We start from the raw sequence: 19,338 nt of genomic DNA, 5'->3' as shown, positions 1-19,338 counted from the left end.
ACAATGCATCAAATAATGGGAACAGTATTATTCAGTGTATTAGGGTTGTCAGCTACTTTGGTCTATTTCAGTTTGAGCAATTTCAAAAATGAGGTTATATTTAGAACGTCACTTACAAAACAACAAAACAAAACAAATATAGTAAGAGCCTGCTGTATGGTAGACAAAGCATCCCTTTGCCACATTGGTGACCATAGGCACATTAGAGTACAGGGAATCAGAGCAGTAGAATAACAAAAAAATAATTATAAATAAAAATAAATAATAAAAAAGTCAAAACAGGTAGTCCATTAACGAAGAAGATGGCAAGGAAGTAATAGGCAGTACCGAGAAAGCTCTCGCAAAAAGAAACTATAGCCCAACGTATCAAAAACCTAACCATAAAGGATAGATTAGAAGTAAAAATTAAAGAAAATGGTCTGATCTTGCTGAATATAAGTCACTGGGACCTGACGTATTACATCCCAGAGTTCTGAAAGAGCTAGCAAATGTTGTCTCAGAGCCATTGTACCATATCTTTCAAAAATCCTGGAACACTGGGGAATTACTGGAAGACTGGAAAACAGCTGATGTAGTTCCCATCTTCAAAAAAGGGAAAAAAAACAGACCCAGGAAACTATAGACTAATTAGCCTAACATCAATACCTCGGAAGTTACTGGAAAAGGTAATCAAAAAACAGATCTGAGAACATCTAGAAACAAATGAAGTTGTAACTAAAAACCAGCATTGGATTCTTAAAAACAGATCATGTCAAATCAATCTTATTTCATTCTTTGGCAAAGTGTCTAAATTAGTAGACCAGTGAAATGCTATGGACATAAAGTAGTATACTTAGACTTTAGCAAGGCATTTGACAGAATAGACCAAACCTCCTACTTGGTAAACTGCAAAAATGTGGACTAGAAAGCATCACCAGATGGATTTGTAACTGGTACTCAATGAATAGTCCTTAATGGTACTACATCTGCATGGAGAGAAGTAAGTAGTGGGGTACCACAAAGTTCCGTCTTAAGCCCAGTACTCATCAATATCTTCATAAATGACTTAGATGAGGGAATAGAAGGGGAACTCATCAAATCTGCAGATGACACTAAGCTGGCAGGAATAGCTAATACCCCAGAAGACAAGCTCAGAATCCAAAAAGATCATACCAAACCTGAACATAGAGCCCTATCCAAAAAATGAAATTTAATGTGAAGAAAAGCAAGATTTTACACTTAGTCGCTCATTTAAAACATGAACCAGCAGGTATGCGTCAGCTCATACAATCCTTCGTTGTATCAACAGAGGCATAGAATCAAAATCATGTGAAGTATTAATGCCACTTTATAAAGCCTTAGTAAGGCCACACCTCAAATACTGTATCCAGTTTTGGTCACCACATTACAAAAAAGATGTTGAGACTGGAAAAAAATGCAAAGAGCAACTAAGATGATTAAGAGTCTGGAGACAAAAACATGAATAACAGTTACAGGAATTGGGTATAGCTTGTCTAGAGCAGAGGCCCTCAAACTTTTTAAACAGGGCCAATTCAGTCCCGCGGATTGTTGGGGCCCGGACCGACTGGGTGGGCATTGCTAGATCATGTGACTAGGTGGATGTGGGCAATTTAACAGTCCATTAATGCACACAAATTAAATTTTAATTTGTTTTGCTCTTGGAGTGTTTTATTTGCTTTTGTTTGCATGTTGTTCTTTTGGTTGACTTTTCTTTTTACTAGATCATTTTTTCAGTTGTTTAAGAGTCTAGTGGTCCTCTTCAGAAAACTTTTGAATTGTTTTGCAGCAATTCTTCTCAGCTCCAACGAGCTTGCAATCAAGTGTCTCTCTCTGTGTGTGTCTCTTGTTTCTCTCTCTCTCTTTTTGTTTCTCTCTCTGTGTCTCTCCCTCCCTCCCTCTCTCTCTCTCTCTTCTGGAGGCAGGGGAGGTGAAAAACAAGCTGTTTTTGCTCGTTTTTTGCCTTCTAGGGTGTCTGTCCCCATTTTTCACCTCTTCCACCTCCAGCAGGACCCACCTTTTGCAGGCCAAAAATTGTTGGCCTTACTTTTCAGTTCCAGCCTGCAGGGCTCGTGAAGGCAAGTCCTGCACACAGCTAAAGGGTAGGCGGGGCGATGTGGGCGGGGCAGCCTCATGGTCCTGTGCGGGCCAGATTAATGGCTTCGGTGGGCTGCATGCGGCCCACAGGCCGTAGTTTGAAGACCATGGTCTACAGAAAAGAAGGACTAGCGGGTGACATGATAGCAGCATTCCAGTATTTGAGGGGTTGCCACAAAGAGGGGGTCAACTTATTTTCCAAAGCATCAGAGGGCAGGAGAAGAAACAATAGATGGAAATCTTAGGTTTGGTTTGTTTGTAGTTATACAGTTGTATATTTATCTCAGTACATTTATATATCCAGAATTATTAAAAGAAAAGAATTAAATAAACAAATATTCGGTGGTTGGAACAGATTCTCTAGTGTAAACTAACATAAGATGCTCTTGAGTAACTAACAAAATGAAAAAGAATAGCAATTTTATATAAAAATGTGAGTCAATCCAAATTTATACATTTTAACATGCTTATCCAAATTAGATAGTTTATCAAAGCTCTACACTTTTAAGTAACATATATCGTTATATTGGAATTGTCCAAATTTTAGGAACATAATTAATGTATTTAATATTTTTCTATATCAGAATCTATACCAAATTTGGAATAATTAGGAATTATCAACATTATTTTTTATCAAAATTTCATTTTTAAAAGCTAAAGTTTAAGTAAATTAAAAATTACAAGAAGCAGTTGTACTATACTTCTATTAGTTTAGTTTAATATTGTGAATGCAATTAATTGTCTACTATAAAGTACAGGTGAACAAAAATGTTAAAATATGACACAAATGTTTTTTAAAAACTGACATTCCAGAACCAAGATTTAAGACACTAAAATCTTCATTCAATTTTTAAAAAAACTTCTTTTATAGATAGATTAAAAAATTTAACTTGTATTTTAAAATTTGAAAGAATATGCAGGAGATGCAATGCATGATTATTTAGCATCTTTCTGAATTGTTTCCCTCTGTATAGGTATTCAGAGAATTGCTTTCTCAATTAATTAAAAAAATCATATCCTTTTTCCCCTTGATATATTTTTTTCATTATTTTCAAGAAAACAAAGTAATACAGAATTTCACTGCATTTCATATTAACGAAGTCTGACTGTTTTCAACAGTGATACTGAAAATACGAATCTTGAGGGGTTTTTTTTATACTATTCATTTACTTCTAAAAATATTTTGCCTGGAAGTTGTTGTTTCATCAGAATATTAATTTAATATTTAGAGTTCACTCAATGTTATAATTATCTCGAAACAATCTTCAGTCTCTTTTAAACTTTGTCTAAATAGCTGTGCATGTTGCCATGCAATATTGCCATCTCCGCCACTTAGTACAGCTTCTAACATAACATTTGTTGTGTTGGAGATATCAGGATAAAAACGAAGCCTTTTATCTATGAAATGGAAACAAAAAAATCCTGTTAAAACAATTGTAATAATACACACACACACACACACACACACACACACACACACACACACACACTTGCTTACATAGAACAGCCAAGAGAATACATATCAGCTTACTATCTTCTCATGTATTTAAAAAGGCTTGTGCATTCTCTTTTCTACATTCTTTTTTTGACTAGTACATATATTACATCTGATGTAAATTACTTGCATTTGGAAACTGGCATGTGTATGGTAATACTGTTCCAAAAATGATTTTAGAAAATGAGTTTAACTAGTTGCCATAGTCTCCATAGCAGGAAGTAACTTAAAAATGCAAAACATACATCCTTAAAGAGGATCAAGTTGCACTAATGGACATTAATAAAAAAGATTTGAGAAAAAAAATTCATGAAAACTAGAAAAATGTTACAGAATGTCCCTAGCAATTTCTAAGTTTCTGTACAATTAATTAAAGAGAAAGGTTTCAAATGGGGAGAAGAGGGTCAAAGAAAGTTCAGAGAAAAAAAATTGTTTTATAGCACTACAGGTAGTCTTCGAGTTACGAATGTAATGGAGCTTGCCAATTACATTCGTAACCCAAGGATTTGTAGGAGTGAATTGCATAACTTGACCGCAATCACGCCATGCTTTCACCTATGCATTTGTTAATTAAATGTGCAGGTCGTTAAGTGCACATGAGGTATCTCAGGGTGGGGAAGTCCATAGGGCCTGTAGGCCACCTGCTTCAGACCACCCAAGGCCTCTCCCAACCCCCTGGGATACCTCATGCTCCGTTCCCTGGACTCCCCACAATTGGTCTCTCTCCCATCCTTCTACGCTGGATCACTTACCTTTTGGAGATCTGTCTCCTCTCTGCCACAATTTCTTTATTTGCATGCAGTCTCAGTGCGAAAAGGTTTGCAAGCCAATGGGAGGCTTCAAGCAACTCGATTTCATTGCCCCAAAGTCTCGTCGGCTTGCAAGCGCTCTTTGGCTGGATCTGGTATAGGCCTCAGTTCACAGAGAACAGAGGCCTAAATTATTGTAGTGTGAGAACACGCAAAATCAGTAGCGAGATCAGAGCAAAGGCTTCTTCATAATCTCTCACTACTTTAGAACTCTGTTTTCTGCAAATGCATAGACGCAGGCAAAGGTACTGATGGCTTGCTAGATCATTGCAAGGTAACTAAGTCTCCACAGGCTCAATGGCTGTGAAGACCCAATGGATGGGGTGGGGTGGGGTGGGGGGGAAAATAGGCAGGGTGAATGATGCAGTACCTCTGTCATCATTTGTAAGTGTAAATGATGGCTGTGGTCTACAACATTTCTAACTTCAGGACTGGGTTGTAAGTACTTGAGGGGGGCTAGACCATAACTTCAAATGGTCACTAACTGAACTGTCGTAACTCAGGAATTATCTGTACTTGGAAATACTTGTTAAGTGAATCACTGCAGTTGTTAAATTAGTAACATGGTTGTTAAGTGAATTGGCTTCCTGATTGATTTTGTGAAGTCACAAAAGGTGATCAAGTGACCCCCAGGAAACTGCAAACATAAATATGAGTCAGTTGCCAAGTTTCTGAATTTTGGTCTATGACCAGGTGGGATACTGCAGTGGTTGTGTGAAAAACAATTGTAAATCATGTTTTTCAGTGTCGTCATAACTTTGAATGGTCACTAAATAAATTGGTATAAGTCAAGGACTATTTGTATAGAGTAGCATGGATTTTGCTATGCTTACAACCACAGAGATGCTGCAGCACCCTATGCCTTTTTCACCCCTATCTCACCCACTGGGTCCCCACAGGGACTACGCCTGCTTTTGGGTTTCACACACACTTTCCCAGCTCCATCACCAATTGCTCACTTATCTTTTATGATATATCTCCTTCTGAAACCTCTGCAGATCACACTGAGAAAGAATAACAAAGTGTTCCATCCCTAAACCACCTGGTCCAGAGCAAGCATCCTTTTTGGAGCAGGCCAGAGCAGCATGGCCTAGGAATGGAACAGCCTCTCTTCTGCAAATCCTTTCTTTCTAGCCCAGGCATGCTAGAAGCTCTGGGAAAATCAACATTTTTAGGTCAAAATCTTCAATTTTTCTTTGGGCACGAGAGGCTAGAAGCTGCAGGAAAGCGATGTTGGGACAAAGTTCTCCTACCTTTGTTTCCATCCTCGCAGCATCTAGCCTATTTTTCTATCCCTTTATAATCTTTTCCCAATGCTTTTCATTAGACAGACAGACAGCTGCGCAGCAGGCATGTGAGCAAGCAAGAAGCATTGACGAAGAAGAGATGTGTGCAGTTGCCTTTGTCAGTTCCGCAACTATCATATCCAGGATAAAAGACAGCAGCAGAACCAGCAAAGGTAACCATGTCCAGCATCATCCTCCAATGCTTCTCACTCAAAGGTTGTTGTGTGGTGTGCATACAAATGAAAAGCACTAGTGAAGAAAAACAAGCTGCTTTTTTTAAAGGACACATTCCTCCATTCTTGAAGTGAGCATCATTTTAAAGCACCCTTAATTTATTAGGGCCACTCTGAAAATAGCACTTGATTTTGGGCCACAGTCTGGGGATGCCAAAGACACGACAGCTTGATCTCATTGTTAGTATGATCTATGGAACGTACAGATGGAGATCTATAATAAAAGGTAAGTGAGCAATGGGTAAGCAAGGGGTTTGGTGAGGAGCATGTGAGATCCTGATAAACATGATGTATTAGCATTGGATACACTATTACCATCACAATCTTAATTTTTAATATTTTTGCACTGGTTGTATGTAAAAAGTTATTAAATATTATATATACCTCCATTAACATCAACTGTAATGCTTCCAGAGTGCAGCGTCCACTTTACTCGTCCGCTCTCAAACGTTTGGTTGGTTGTTCTAACTGAAATGTTGTCTATTTTTAGACCAACAGAGCCACATTCAAACTTCCAACAGATGTAGCCAGATGAGAAGCCTTCCTTTCGAACTAAATAAACCTAGTTAGAATGACAAAAAATGTGAATTGCAGCACATTAGTAAAATTACAGATATTAAAAACCTATCTGATTCTGATGCAGCAATGAGGCAGATATGTGCCAAAATATATTCAGATCAAGAGTAAAAAGGTGATAGTTTAGTCCCTTGCTTTGAAAATAGTGTTTGCTACTATCAAACTTAATTAAGAATCTTACATATCTGGAGCTGCACAGCTGATCAAAGATCTCTATACCAGATGTGGTAATCCTCACTTATTAGCTACAGTTGGGACTAGAAGGTTTGTTACTAAATCAAGTTGTCATTAAGTGGGAAATCACATAATCTCCCTATGATTTCCTTTTCTCATTCCGCCTTCTCTTTAGAATGCTGGAGACAGTCTGAAAGCACATTTTCTGTCCTTTTCTTGGTCTCCTACCACTTCTCCACACTTGGGAATCCTCATCCTGGTGCTGAGATAAGCATTTGCAATAACTAAATTCATGTCTGTATTTTGCATTGAGGAGGGAGAGATTACCAGACAGTAAACAGGCATACAGTGGGAAATACACATCAAATGGGATGGACTAGCTGTCATTAACATGCTACACAAATAACCCCATATATTCCCCATTATGTGCCTGCTTACTCGCTACCGTGTTTCCCTGAAAATACAAGCTACCCCAAAAACAAGCCCTAGTCAGATTTTCATGCCTGTGCCTAAAATAAGCCTTACCCCCAAAATAAGGCCTAGTTAAGCCACGCCCACCATCTGGTTGTACTAGGTGGAGTAAGGCGCAGCTATAAAAATCAAGCTAGGGCGGGGTGGAGGATGAAATGAGGTGGAGGGGGCGGAGATACCCCCCGCACCGGCTTACCTGAGGGTCCCGCAGCCAGGCCATCAACTACCTCACAACTGCCTGGCTTCACAGCGGCAGCTTCAAAAACCCCATCCAGGAGCCCACGTGGTTGCAGGCCTGCTTCTCCTTGCTTGCCACCACAACAGAGGAGGCTGAGCAACACATGTGAGATCCTAGATGGGGCTGCTGGAGCCGCCGCAAGAGAAGGCAGTTGTCAGGATGTTAATGGCCTAGCTGCAGGGCGCCCAGGTAAGCTGGTGCGGGGCACCTGAAGAGCTTGAATACCACACTTTCAGCACCATTTGGTTTCCCACCCCACCCCACCAGACTGGTCTGGTCTGGTGGGAGGGGGATTGCATTCCGCCTTTTCCGGTGCACCACAAATGGGGATTGACCATCCCCCAAGCCCCACCGTGCCCACCCAGGTAAATATTGGGCACTGTGCTGCAATGGATAGATAAAAAGCACAGCTTTTGTCTGAAGGAAGAGCAGGAGCAGGAGAAGAAAGAGGGAGAGCAGCCGAATGAGAAATGTCCCGCCGGTCAGGCACTGAAGCGCCATCATCACCGGAGAGAGAGAGAGAAAGGGAGGGAGGGAGAGAGCACGCGCAAGAGAGCGATCCAATCCAGTGTGTGTGTGTGTGTGTGTGTGTGTGTGTGTGTGAGAGAGAGAGAGAGAGAGAGAGAGAGAGAGAGAGAGAGAGAGAGAGAGAGAGAGAGATCTGATCCAACTTCAGAGAGATACCAAGGCTGGCAGCAGTGTGATCTCTCTCCTACGCACACACATACACAGATGTTTGATCAGATTGTTCTCTCGCTCTCTCACCCCACCTCATGGCGGCGGCACCAGCCATGCTCGCCACGGCAGCCTGCAGCTGATCTGAGGCGTGCAGGCCAATGCCCTTTGGGCGCCTGCCTCCCTCTATCTCTTGCTGTAGTCGGTCTCTGCACAGTCGTTGCCTCTTGTACATGCATGGGAAGGCGGGACATCTGGCCAGCCCAGGCCTTGTGATAAAAAAAAAAAAAGACCTCCCAGAAAATAAGCCCGAGTGCTTATTTTGGGGCCCAAAAGAAAATAAGTAATCCTTTCTTTTCCATTTTCTCTACTCTCTGAGGAACAAAATAAAGAAGAAGAAGAAAAAAAACAGGTCAGGTATAAAACAACATGTATTGACTGTAGTTATTACATCACTATCATGTAATAGTGATCACATGTCTGAGGAATGCTGCAAGGGTTATAAATGTGGGCATTGCTTATAAAGTTTTTTTCCAGTATTGTCATAACTTCAAACAGTTGCTGAATTATGCAATCACTAAGCAAGGACCTGTATCACTTTTTAAGTTGGATGGAGCTATGTGTATACACAGACAAATGTTAGATCAGGCTGTTTATTTCAATTATCTTTTGCTACCGGTACTTATGGTGACTATTGAAAATGCTTTATTCATGTTTAATCTACCAGTCCTCTTTCTGTGTTCTATTTGGATATGTCAACTGTTTAATTTCTTCACAAAACTTAAAACAGGTAGAATCTTAAATATCCAAACTTCTAACAGGAGTAATAGTTATACCAGTTCTTTCAGAGGGAGGTCATGCAAGCTACATTGATAAAGAAATGTTTTACAATAAGGCATACAGTGCTTTGGACTTGAAGGCATGCAGTGCTTTGGACTTGAAGGGATAAAAGTGCTTTGGAGCATCCTTATCAATAGCTTCTCAAAACAAATGTTTATTTAGTAAAGTCTTACTGCAGCTGCAGAAGATATCCATTAGATACCCAGAAAAGATGGAACTGTTCTAAGGAGTTGCCAACTGCTGCCATGTGAGCATCCCTGCATGCACATGCCAAGCACCTTTTCTTTTTAAATAGGAGTCGTGTGCAGCCCTATTTTAGAATAACGTTTTTCTACTTACCATTTTCCAATCTGATTCAATTTTTCTCCATAAAGAGTCCATTTTCCAAACACCATTCTCCCAACCATTGATTTTTTCATTATTATTTGATATCCGCGTGTAACAATCTTCCACTATATTATAGTTGAGGTGAAAAAGCTTGGAGGCTTTCTCTTTTACAGTTGGAATAAATACTACTTCTTTAGTCTAAGTAATCAAACCCAAAACTGAAGTTAAGTTTTTTGTCAGATATCACTAATGAATAATATGTATGTGATTCAAACATTTTATATAATATACAGTCATGTGAAAAAGAAAGTACATCCTCTTTGAATTTTATGGTTTTATGTATCAGGATATAGTAAAAATAATCTAGTCCTTACCAGTATTTAAAAGTAAGTAAATGCAACCTCAGATAAACAATACACATGACATATTATATCATGTTATTATTTGTTATACAAAAAGAAAGCCAAAATGGAGAAGCAGAAGAAGGAATAAATTCTGTATGGCTTTCTCAGGTATAAGGGTTTTTATTTTTTGGTATGGATTTCTCAGGTATAGGGTTTGGGGTATTTTACTAGATCGGTACATCACAAAATTTTTAAAAATGTAAAAACAGAAAGGCAAATACATTCAGATTCTCATATTAATTTGGGAAATGAGGTTTAAGTTAGTTGATATTAACAGATGAAGCACACATTTTGCTAGCATGCCTAAAAGCATGATTGTACTTAACAGTACTTACATTAATACTATTAATTAATACAAATTAATATTATTTTTAAAAATGCTTTGTATTTTAGTTGCTTATAATTTTAGTCTTCCATTAATAGGAAGTTGAATCCAATCAAAAGAATAAAATAAGTCTGCTTTTCTTTGTTCAAGTAGAAACTATTTGCTGTTGAAATTTTGATTCTAATTTACTCTAGGCGAGACTAAAACAAATCGAAAAACTGAATTACAATTTTGGTCTGAAATAAATAGGAGAAATCTTTGGTAACTAAATAAAACCAATAAAATATAATCACAATTTTCTTTGAACATACACCAAACCAACAAGTGACTATTAGGCTTATACTAAAAATTCTAAAAATTGCTACTAGATGCTATAAATACCTCTAAAGCAATTTCATCTCTGGCAACTCTCCAAGCCAATGATCCAGACACTCTTCCACCAAGTTCTCCTGGCTTTGGTGTTTTTGGAGAAATAAACTCAACAAGCTCTACAATGAGTCTCTGTAAGAGCTCGTGTTTTCTTCCCTCACTCAATATTTGCTGCCTCTAAAATCAATGACAATAAAATTACACCAGAATCTTATACCTATGTACTCAAGAGGCGAATATTATCAGGACTGAAGGATTAGAATCTGAATTTCATTGTAATAAATCATAATATAAAAATAATGTATGATAATTTATTTTACATAATCTTAGATATCAGCTGCAATTTCTATCACATTTATTTATTTATTTATTTATTAAATTTATATGCTATTGAATTATTCACACAGAACATATAACAAAATTAATTTTAATTAGCATTAATATTAAAGCACAGTTAAATATGAAGATTAAAAAAGTGGGAAAAATTTTAACAGTGGTTTAAATCATGCTGTAATGTAGAGTCAGATAAATTGAGTGTTTCATTTATAGGTGTAGTTGTCAACATATGACCAGTCATTTGAAGACTGTTCAGTTACTGACTTAAAAAGATACTTATGATCCATCCTTGAAGTTATGATTGTCACCAACCTTCTCCCTGCAGTAATATAACTGTATTCCAGGCACTCGACAACCTGCTTGCATTGACGCTGGTTGCAGTGTCCCACGGTCATCTGACTGCCATTTGGAACATTTTGGGCCATTTTCTGTTATGTGTTTTTTTCTGACTATTATTTCCAGACAAAAATGCTCCCTCACTTAACAAATCTGTAATTTGCTTAATCACTACATGATTTTTTTAATGACTTCAGTGTCTCACTTAAGAACTGTTGTAAAGATGGTTGTAAAATTGAATCCAATCACACAGTGCCTCCACATATGACTGAAACAACTTTAAGTGAAATCCCGGTCCAAATTGTGATTTTAAGCTAATTCTTTTGCAAGCATGACTATAGGTAATCCCCAAATTACGTCAGTTCACTTAGCGACCGTTAAAAGTTATAACCTATTTCCCCACCCACCCAGTATTTATGATCATTACAGCACCACATCCATCACTTATGACCGATGGCAGAGACGCTGCAACATTTAACCTGCCTATTCCCTCACCCCACCCTGCCGGAATTTACCTTGCGACAATCTAGCAAGCCATCAGTTCCTTTGCCTGCTTTAGTGCATTTGCAGAAAACAAGAGACCTAAAGTAGTGACAGATCATGCGAAATCAATAGCTTTTGCAAAGCCTTTTGCCCCGAATGTACAGACCTCAGATCGTAGAGAACAGAGGCCTAAAGTGCTATAGTAAGAGATCAATAGTGTGAAATTTTGTGCTACTGATTTTGCGTAAAATAGTTTAGGCCTCTGTTCTCTGCAAACCAAGGCCTGTACCACATCCATCTGAAGAGCATTTGCAAGTTGACAAGTCAACTTTGGGGCAGCCAAATCACCTTGCTTCAAGCCTCCCATCAGCTTGCAAATGCCTCTCACCATTCCAGTCTCAGTGCGAAGAGCGTTTACAAGCCTATGGAAGGCTTCAAGCAAGACAATAAGACTTTGGGACAGCGAAATCCCTTGCTTCAAGCCTCCCATAATGCCTTTTGCTACATCCCAGTCTCAGCGCAAGTTGATAGGAGGCTCGAAGCAAGGGATTTCGCAGCCCCTGAGTCTTCATGCCAAGACTGCAAGCAGGCAAAGAAACCGCAGGAGAGTTTCTGGAGTCAGATCTTCACAAGGTGAGTAACCTGGCACAGCAGGATGAAGGGAACAATTGTGGAGACCCCCCTGGAAGGAAGCGTGAGGTATCAGAGGGGGTTGGGAGAGGCCTTGGGTGGGTGAAACAGATGGTCTGTTCCATTGCTAGGCCCCCATGGCCTTCCCCACCCTGAGATACCTTCATATGCATTTAACGACCCACGCATTCAATTAGCAAATGCATAAGCGAAAAGCAGGGAGTGATCGCAGTCAAGTTATGCAATTCACTTTCACAAATCTTCAGGTTACGAATGTAATAGGCATTACATTCATAACTTGATGACTGATGAATTCCTATGTATGTCTATTTATAAAGTAAGATCCCATTGAATTATATAGGATTTACAGTATTTCTTTTTAAGTATTATGGTTGGGGTTATAAAGCACAGAAGTCCATTACATCTAACTGTTTTTAAAAGTTTTAACATTAAATTGGATTTATGCTATTTGAAAACTTTATTCTCTGGTTGAATTTGTTCTGTATTGTAATGAAGAAAAAACATTTTAAAAAGTATGTTGGATAAAAAATGTTATTCCATACAATTGACTTACAATCACAATTGGGACTAGAATTTCTGTCATTGACTGATGTGGCCATAAAGTGTGGTGTCACGTGACCGCACCTCTTAGGAATGGCAATCATGACATTCACCGATGCCATTGTTAAGCAAATTTCACCAGTTAGGTAAGGACCTTCTCCAAAATAAGTCATTCCAGTCTTGGTTCCTCCAAGTCAGGGACTGCCTCCCCTTCAACTCTCCACAACTGCCTATTCCCCGTATTTCTGCCCTTTTGGTTGGTCTACATTCCAAGGCAGCAAGATATCCTGCATTCTGCTATCCCAGTTGGTCTTCATTAAGGTCCTTCATGAGGCAGCTGTTGACCACATGACACCATCTTCACCAGGTCTTTTGGGAAAATTGCCATGCAAAATGTTGTGCGGCGAGCAAAGAACATGCTTGGTTAGCAATGGGAGTAAGCAGACAGCAAAGATTAGCTAAGGGAGTAGGGGCCTTGAAGTGCAGGGGTCTGAAAAAGCATAGATGGGAATAAGCTGAAGTTCCAAGTGCCCAAATTTTGATCATGTGACCAAGGGCACTGCAACAGCAATAACATCAGACTGGCTGTAAGTCCCTTTGTTCAGCACCACCACAACTTTGAATGATTACTGAACAAATTGTCCTAAGTCTATGATTACCTACATGACTGTCTGCCCTTGGAATATAAGAATTAATGTTGTGAATAAGACAATATTTGATAGTTTGGTTAAAAAGTTTAAATTCCTAAACACATGTTTTGTCCTACTAAGCATTACACAATTTCAGTTATAACAGAAAAGTCTGTACTAAATTAGATCATTGATGAATCAGTTTAAATCACATGAGCCTTCAACATTTCTATATACACACAGAGCATACTATTTGTAATAAATTTAATAGCTGAACATTTCAGAGAGTAGAAAATAGTTACTATGAGGACCCAGATTGTTGGGGGCAATATGTTGACTCTGTAAATTGCTTAGAGAGGGCTGTAAAGCACTGTGAAGCAGTGTATAAGTCAGTGTATAAGTCTAAGAGCCTTGGTGGTGCAGCGGACTAAAAGTGCTGTTAAGTAGCACTTAGCTGCCAGTTGCCTGCAATTACTGTGAGTTCAAATCTCACCAGGCTCAAGGTTGACTCAGCCTTCCATCCTTCCGAATAGGTAAAATGAGGACCCGGTTTGTGGGGGCAATAAGCTGACTTTGTATAAAAAAACCGCTGGGGGGGGGGGGGGCGAAAGCCCTACTAAGCAGGTATATACAAAAATATGAAGGCTATTGCTTAACGCATTGTAAGCCGCCCTGAGTCTCCGGAGAAGGGTGGCATATAAATTGAACCAATAAATAAATAAATGTTATTGCTATTGCTATTTTCATGAAAGCTACCTCTATTTTATTTTTTTTTTACTGACAATCCTTTGAAATAAAAAGAGAACAGCCATTATTTTCAGAGAACAACACAGACTGCAGCAAGACTTAAAAGAGTTATAAAGAAATCCAAAATTGCAATACCTGCCAAATTGGGTAAATCTGAAACACATATAGGCAAATAAAATCTGCCAAGTAGGTATCTTTCTCCAACTAAAATTCCACAGGGACAGGGAAGCTTTAAAAATCCAGGAAATTTACATGAGAAAAATCAAGGCCCTTGATAAGGACTTGCAGGAAAAGAAATAAAAATCTGACTCTGAATCAAAATCTGTAGAGAATGTTTGCTACAACAGGCTACAAGTCCATGTAGTCCTCTTACTTTTTTCGAAGAGTTCTATGTTCAATTATGCAGCAGCTTATCACTTATATGGGGAGGTGTGCAATTTTTTTCTTGCCATCACTTGTAATTTACATGCAGCTAATTTTTCATTCAGAAATAGCACATGTATCTAGAGTGATAAGTCTGTTACCTCCTCTAATTAACTGAACAGCTACAGGTTACATTTTCAATCTTTGATTCAAGATGTGTTTGAATTCAACTTTTCTGTAAATTTAACAGGTAAGTTAAAACTACATACAATTTTGTTAAGATTATTGATTGTTTCTCGTAGCACAGTTTCTTTGACCTGTGTCCTTCTAGAAAGCAATTCTTCATGTTTACAAGAGTAACGCCAGGTGACATCAACAACCTGAAAAGCACAAATTATGAACAAAATACTTTATACAGCATTATTGAGAGAAAATAGACTGAATTTCAAGCATGTTATGATTAGAACTATTCTAATGAATAAACAATATCCTCCTTGCTGTGCAGGTATACGACTGCTTTATCAGAACCAATGCTATAGCTATAGCTACTGGAGGTCTATTTAATTCAGTAAACATTGTTCACCTACTTCCTCTTTAGAAAAGGCAATAATATACGACAATTTTTTCCCCCATCCAATCTCATACAAAAGGGGTTTATCACAGACATTTTCACAAGAGTCGCAATGAAGCCATCTTTGCTGTGATACAGAATAAACTTCAGTCCATACATGATCTGAGAAAAAAAAAACACAATAGAAGCAACGAGCCTTAAAAAAGAAACTTATCAATTTTAGAATGTTAAACTCCTCAAAGAAAGGTTTTTTTCTTTTTACACTTCAGTTAAATTTCATTTGCTTATTGATTTAAATATATACTCTCCAGTGGTGAAATGTAAACATTTGTTACTACCAGTTCTGTGGGCGTGGCTTGGGGGGGTAATATGACTGAGGGCGTGGTCAACTTTTTTTTTTAAAAAACTTTTTAAACTATTTTTTCTACAACCTCTTCGGCTGAAGTGATTGTAAACAAAATGCTTTTAAAAGCCTCTGACAATCCCAGCTGACTTGCCTGATCGGCAGAGGCTTTTTTTTTAAAAAAGCCTCTGACGATCCCAACTGACTTGCCTGATCATCAGAGGCTTTTTTTTTTTTACTTTTAAAAGCATTTTTTCAGCCAGAGGTTGTAGAAAAAAATGCTTTTAAAAATTAAAAAAAAAGCCTCTGATGATTGCGGGGCTCAGCTGGGTATGGGGGGGGGACAGGGATTTTAGCTACCGGTTCTGCGAACCACCCGCCTCGATCGCTACCAGATCGGGCGATCCGGTCCGAACCGGGAGCATTTCACCCCTGATACTCTCCTCATATTGCTTTACCAAGATCACTTACAGAAAAAGCATGCCTAATTAGTGATTTCTCCTGTAAATCAGTTTATCAGACTGTAATTTCTCCTGTAAGTCAGACTGTTTAGAAAGATTAGACAAATACATAAATAAAGGTATTAATTATAGTATTAATCTCTCCCTCTCTCCCTCTTTTTGTTCCTTGCTCTATACATTAATAGATTTCAGGATGTGGTACAATTAATAAAACTGTATTTTTTGATAAATTGGTAAGTTTGTTTTCCTAAGTTTGTTTTAGCTAGATGATGTTCAAAAAGAATGAAAGACTTCTAAATAAACAGACTGACTAAACAACAGTTATGGCAAATAAAAGCTTATTTTCTTTGTACATTCCCAAGATTCCAAAGCTAGAGCTCCAACTACCATATATGAATGCCTTTTTGGTTCTTTTAATAGTGGGGGAGTTGATAGTCCAATGGTGAGTTGCCCCCTGTTCGGACCAGTTCGCAAGAACTGGTAGTAAAACTGGTGGGAGGCTCCGCCCACTGTCCTGGACATCATCAGGAAGCTTCTGCGCATGCGCAGAAGAGTGCGTGCACACGTGAGTGAAGCAAGCACATGTGGCCCTGTTGCAAAGCTGTAGTAAAGGTAAGTAGAACCCAGCCCGGTGGCAGTCCCCTCAATAGCTGAATATAAAGGAATATCAACTCAAGCCTCAGATTATAGACTTCTCACTCTGTGTGTGTATGTGTATGTGTGCAAACTCAGAAAATTCAATCTTCCTGCTTTTCAACCTCAACAATAAACCTGTGAGGTAGAATTGGTTAAAAATGTTCGCAGTAAGTTCTGTGGATGAGGTCTCAACTTGGATATCCCCAGTTCCTACCCAATTCCCTTAATTATCACGCACTGTTTACTAAGTATAGACCAACTGTCTGCTTCCTTCTTAGGTCTAATCTTTTGGTGAAAAAACTATTTTTACTATCCCAATTCAAAATTTATAAGTCTTCCTTTGTCTCCAAAATAATTTGACTTCAGAAACTCTCTTAGTCAAGGGACTTCCGCTGGCACCGACGTTGCTGGACGCTTTTTCTTGGAGCGCCAGCCCTGTGATCTTGTTAGCCGTTCTGACAGCGTAAATCAGCTGTCCGACGGCTGGAAAATCTTTCCCTCAGGAGAAGAGGGAAAGGAGAGCAATCGGATGGGGGTAGAGCTCCCCGAAAGCCCCTGAAATAGCTTTGGGGGCTAGGAGGGTGAGAGCTCCCCAGGAAATCCGGTGAAACTCCGAGATCCAGGGCACTTCTACTTTAAGCAGAAAAAAACGTCGCGACCATCTCTGCGATCTTTATTGAGATCTAAGTTGTTTATCTACGCAGACGGAGTGAAGACAGGAGAGCAGAGAATCGCAAGTAACAAGCCCTTAATCCCATGCTTAAATTGTTACTTTGAAGTTGATTGAAGCAAGGAAGAAGATGGTGCTTAATAGGGCATGAAAGTGAAACTTAACTCTTTTTGAAGCTGTTAACATCCAGCATTGTTCAAGGCGATTGGAGAAAAAGAAAAGAGAAATGGCTGGCTTTGTTGAAAATCTTGAAGATTCACTATTACAAACATCACTAAAGACACAAATACTGATTGGGGATCTTTTTAAAGAAATATTAGAATCATTTACCACTGTGATAGTGGAGAGAATAGAAGAACTTTTTAAAAAGGATTTTATTCAAGTTCGAAACAAAGAGACAAGCGAAGACATTATATCAGAATTGCAGATGCTAAATAACAGCGAATTGCAGAACGAAGAGGTGAAGGAAATTCAGTTCAATATGCCTCCGGGAAATGGAATGGATGTTTTTCAAACTAAGAAGGAAAGATTGAGGGGCTTGAAGGAGCGTAATCAGGAAATACTGTCTGAGATTTCCCCAAAGGCTTTGTTACAGTCAATCGGAAAATTGTCAGGAGGTGTTGGGATTCTTAATATAAGAAAGAAGATTCGAAGTGGAACTTTACAATTTTTATACAAAAATGGATTCTTAATCGCAGTTAAGGAGATGTGTTCACTGAGAGGAACTATTTTGCGAAGAGAACAAGATGAAGGTGGAGGAATAAGACTGAAAAAGAAAGTGCGTAAAAAAGTTAGGAAAAAATGGAGATGGAAAAATTACAAACTTTTTGTTGGGGGAGGACAGTAACAGAAATGAATGATTATAACTGCATTTAGGGATATGATTTGTTTTGAAAAGTTATACTATACTGAAAATGAATGATTTACTTATATTTAGGGATATGATTTGTCTAGAAAAGTTACATTAAATAATGTTAGGTTTATATTGTTATGGATTACTGACCAAACTTTTATCATTGTCTTGAAGTATACTAATACTAAAGTTATATGTCAAGGAATGTTTTGTTGAAGAATCTATATATGTTTATGGGTTAAAAATGGTGCAAGGGTTGAGGGAAGGTTTTTATAATATTTTTTAAAGATAAATAGTGAAGATGTTATTTGATTATACGTAATGGATTTGTAGAGAACAAGATGAATAAGTTTGTACAAAGTTATTAAGCAAGGAATGTTTCCAGGCAGAATTAATATAAGTTTGTGGGGCAAAAAGTAAAAATAAGGTTTTTTACAATATATTTTATTCGAGATTGGTTAAAATATCTTGCTAATGTGTTAATATATGAAAGGGTTGGAGATGTGATGGTTAATTGTATCTGGGTTTTGATTGTGTAATGCTGGAAGAAAGAAGACTCGTTTATTATTGAAGAACGGATAAGATGCTATATCCTGTATTACTCTGGGAAGTCCGGGGGGGGGGGAGGAGGGGGAGGAGGGGGGAGGAGGGAAGGGAAAACATGAGTAAAGAATCTGGAGAGATTCTTGGAGTTTACGTAACTTTTTTTTTTAAAAAAAGAGGCTGTTAATTTGTAAATGTGATTGTACAATCTATATATGGAAAGATGGCAAACGGTCTACGTTTTTCCTGTAAAAATGGTTTTTGTCTTGTAAAATTCTTTAATAATAAAAAAAAGAAACTCTCTTAGTCAAGATGATAAGTGTGTATGTTAGTAATAATAAATGTACTCATAAATGAAAATTTAAGAAGCGACATCAATATATTCTGATGCAGTTTACAATTAGAAACTAAGTGGAATTTAGATAAATAGGACTGCATTAATACTATAAACTGGAAGTCATTAAAATGGCACTTGGTACAGCACTATTGATTAACAATTTCAGATTGCCTATGGAACATTTTGCTTTAACATAAGGTATTCTAAAACAGCTATACCTGTTGCATCCCAAAGGTATCTTGCTTCAAATCCTACTGCTCTACAACAAAGTGTAAAGCAATTGGCCCATTCACCACAACGCCCTTGTCTAGTTTCCAGGAGCTTCTCAGGATTGTTGTATCTGGAAACATAATTGTTTAAATATGAAGTTTTTAGTTACTACTATAAGGACCAAAATAATTCAACAATTATCTTAAATGTTTCCCCATAACTACGGTATCTAGAACCTATAGCTAGAAATTTTACAATAGGTCAGATGTTATGTTGAAATTTGTCTTGGTTTATTACATCCAAGAGTTCTTTC

General features: G+C 38.1%; 1 protein-coding gene across 1 annotated transcript; it reads right to left on the bottom strand.

The window, feature by feature from the left end:
* Positions 1–2,784: 2,784 nt before the first annotated feature.
* On the bottom strand, positions 2,785–19,155 carry NGLY1 (N-glycanase 1; the record flags this gene model as incomplete). Its single annotated transcript, XM_070956718.1, has 7 exons — positions 2,785–3,492; positions 6,302–6,479; positions 9,231–9,416; positions 10,329–10,493; positions 14,671–14,781; positions 14,989–15,134; positions 19,034–19,155. Coding segments are annotated over 7 exons (1,081 nt in total), but the record flags the coding sequence as incomplete, so codon positions are not given.
* Between the last annotated feature and the right edge of the window lie 183 nt (positions 19,156–19,338).

This window comes from Pituophis catenifer, unplaced genomic scaffold, assembly GCF_029215685.1.
Source record: "Pituophis catenifer annectens isolate HBS135680 unplaced genomic scaffold, rPitCat1.0.hap2 SCAF_600, whole genome shotgun sequence".
Taxonomy (NCBI): domain Eukaryota; kingdom Metazoa; phylum Chordata; class Lepidosauria; order Squamata; family Colubridae; genus Pituophis; species Pituophis catenifer.
Note: the sequence above shows the minus strand (reverse complement) of the source record. Positions and strands in the feature narration are given on the sequence as shown.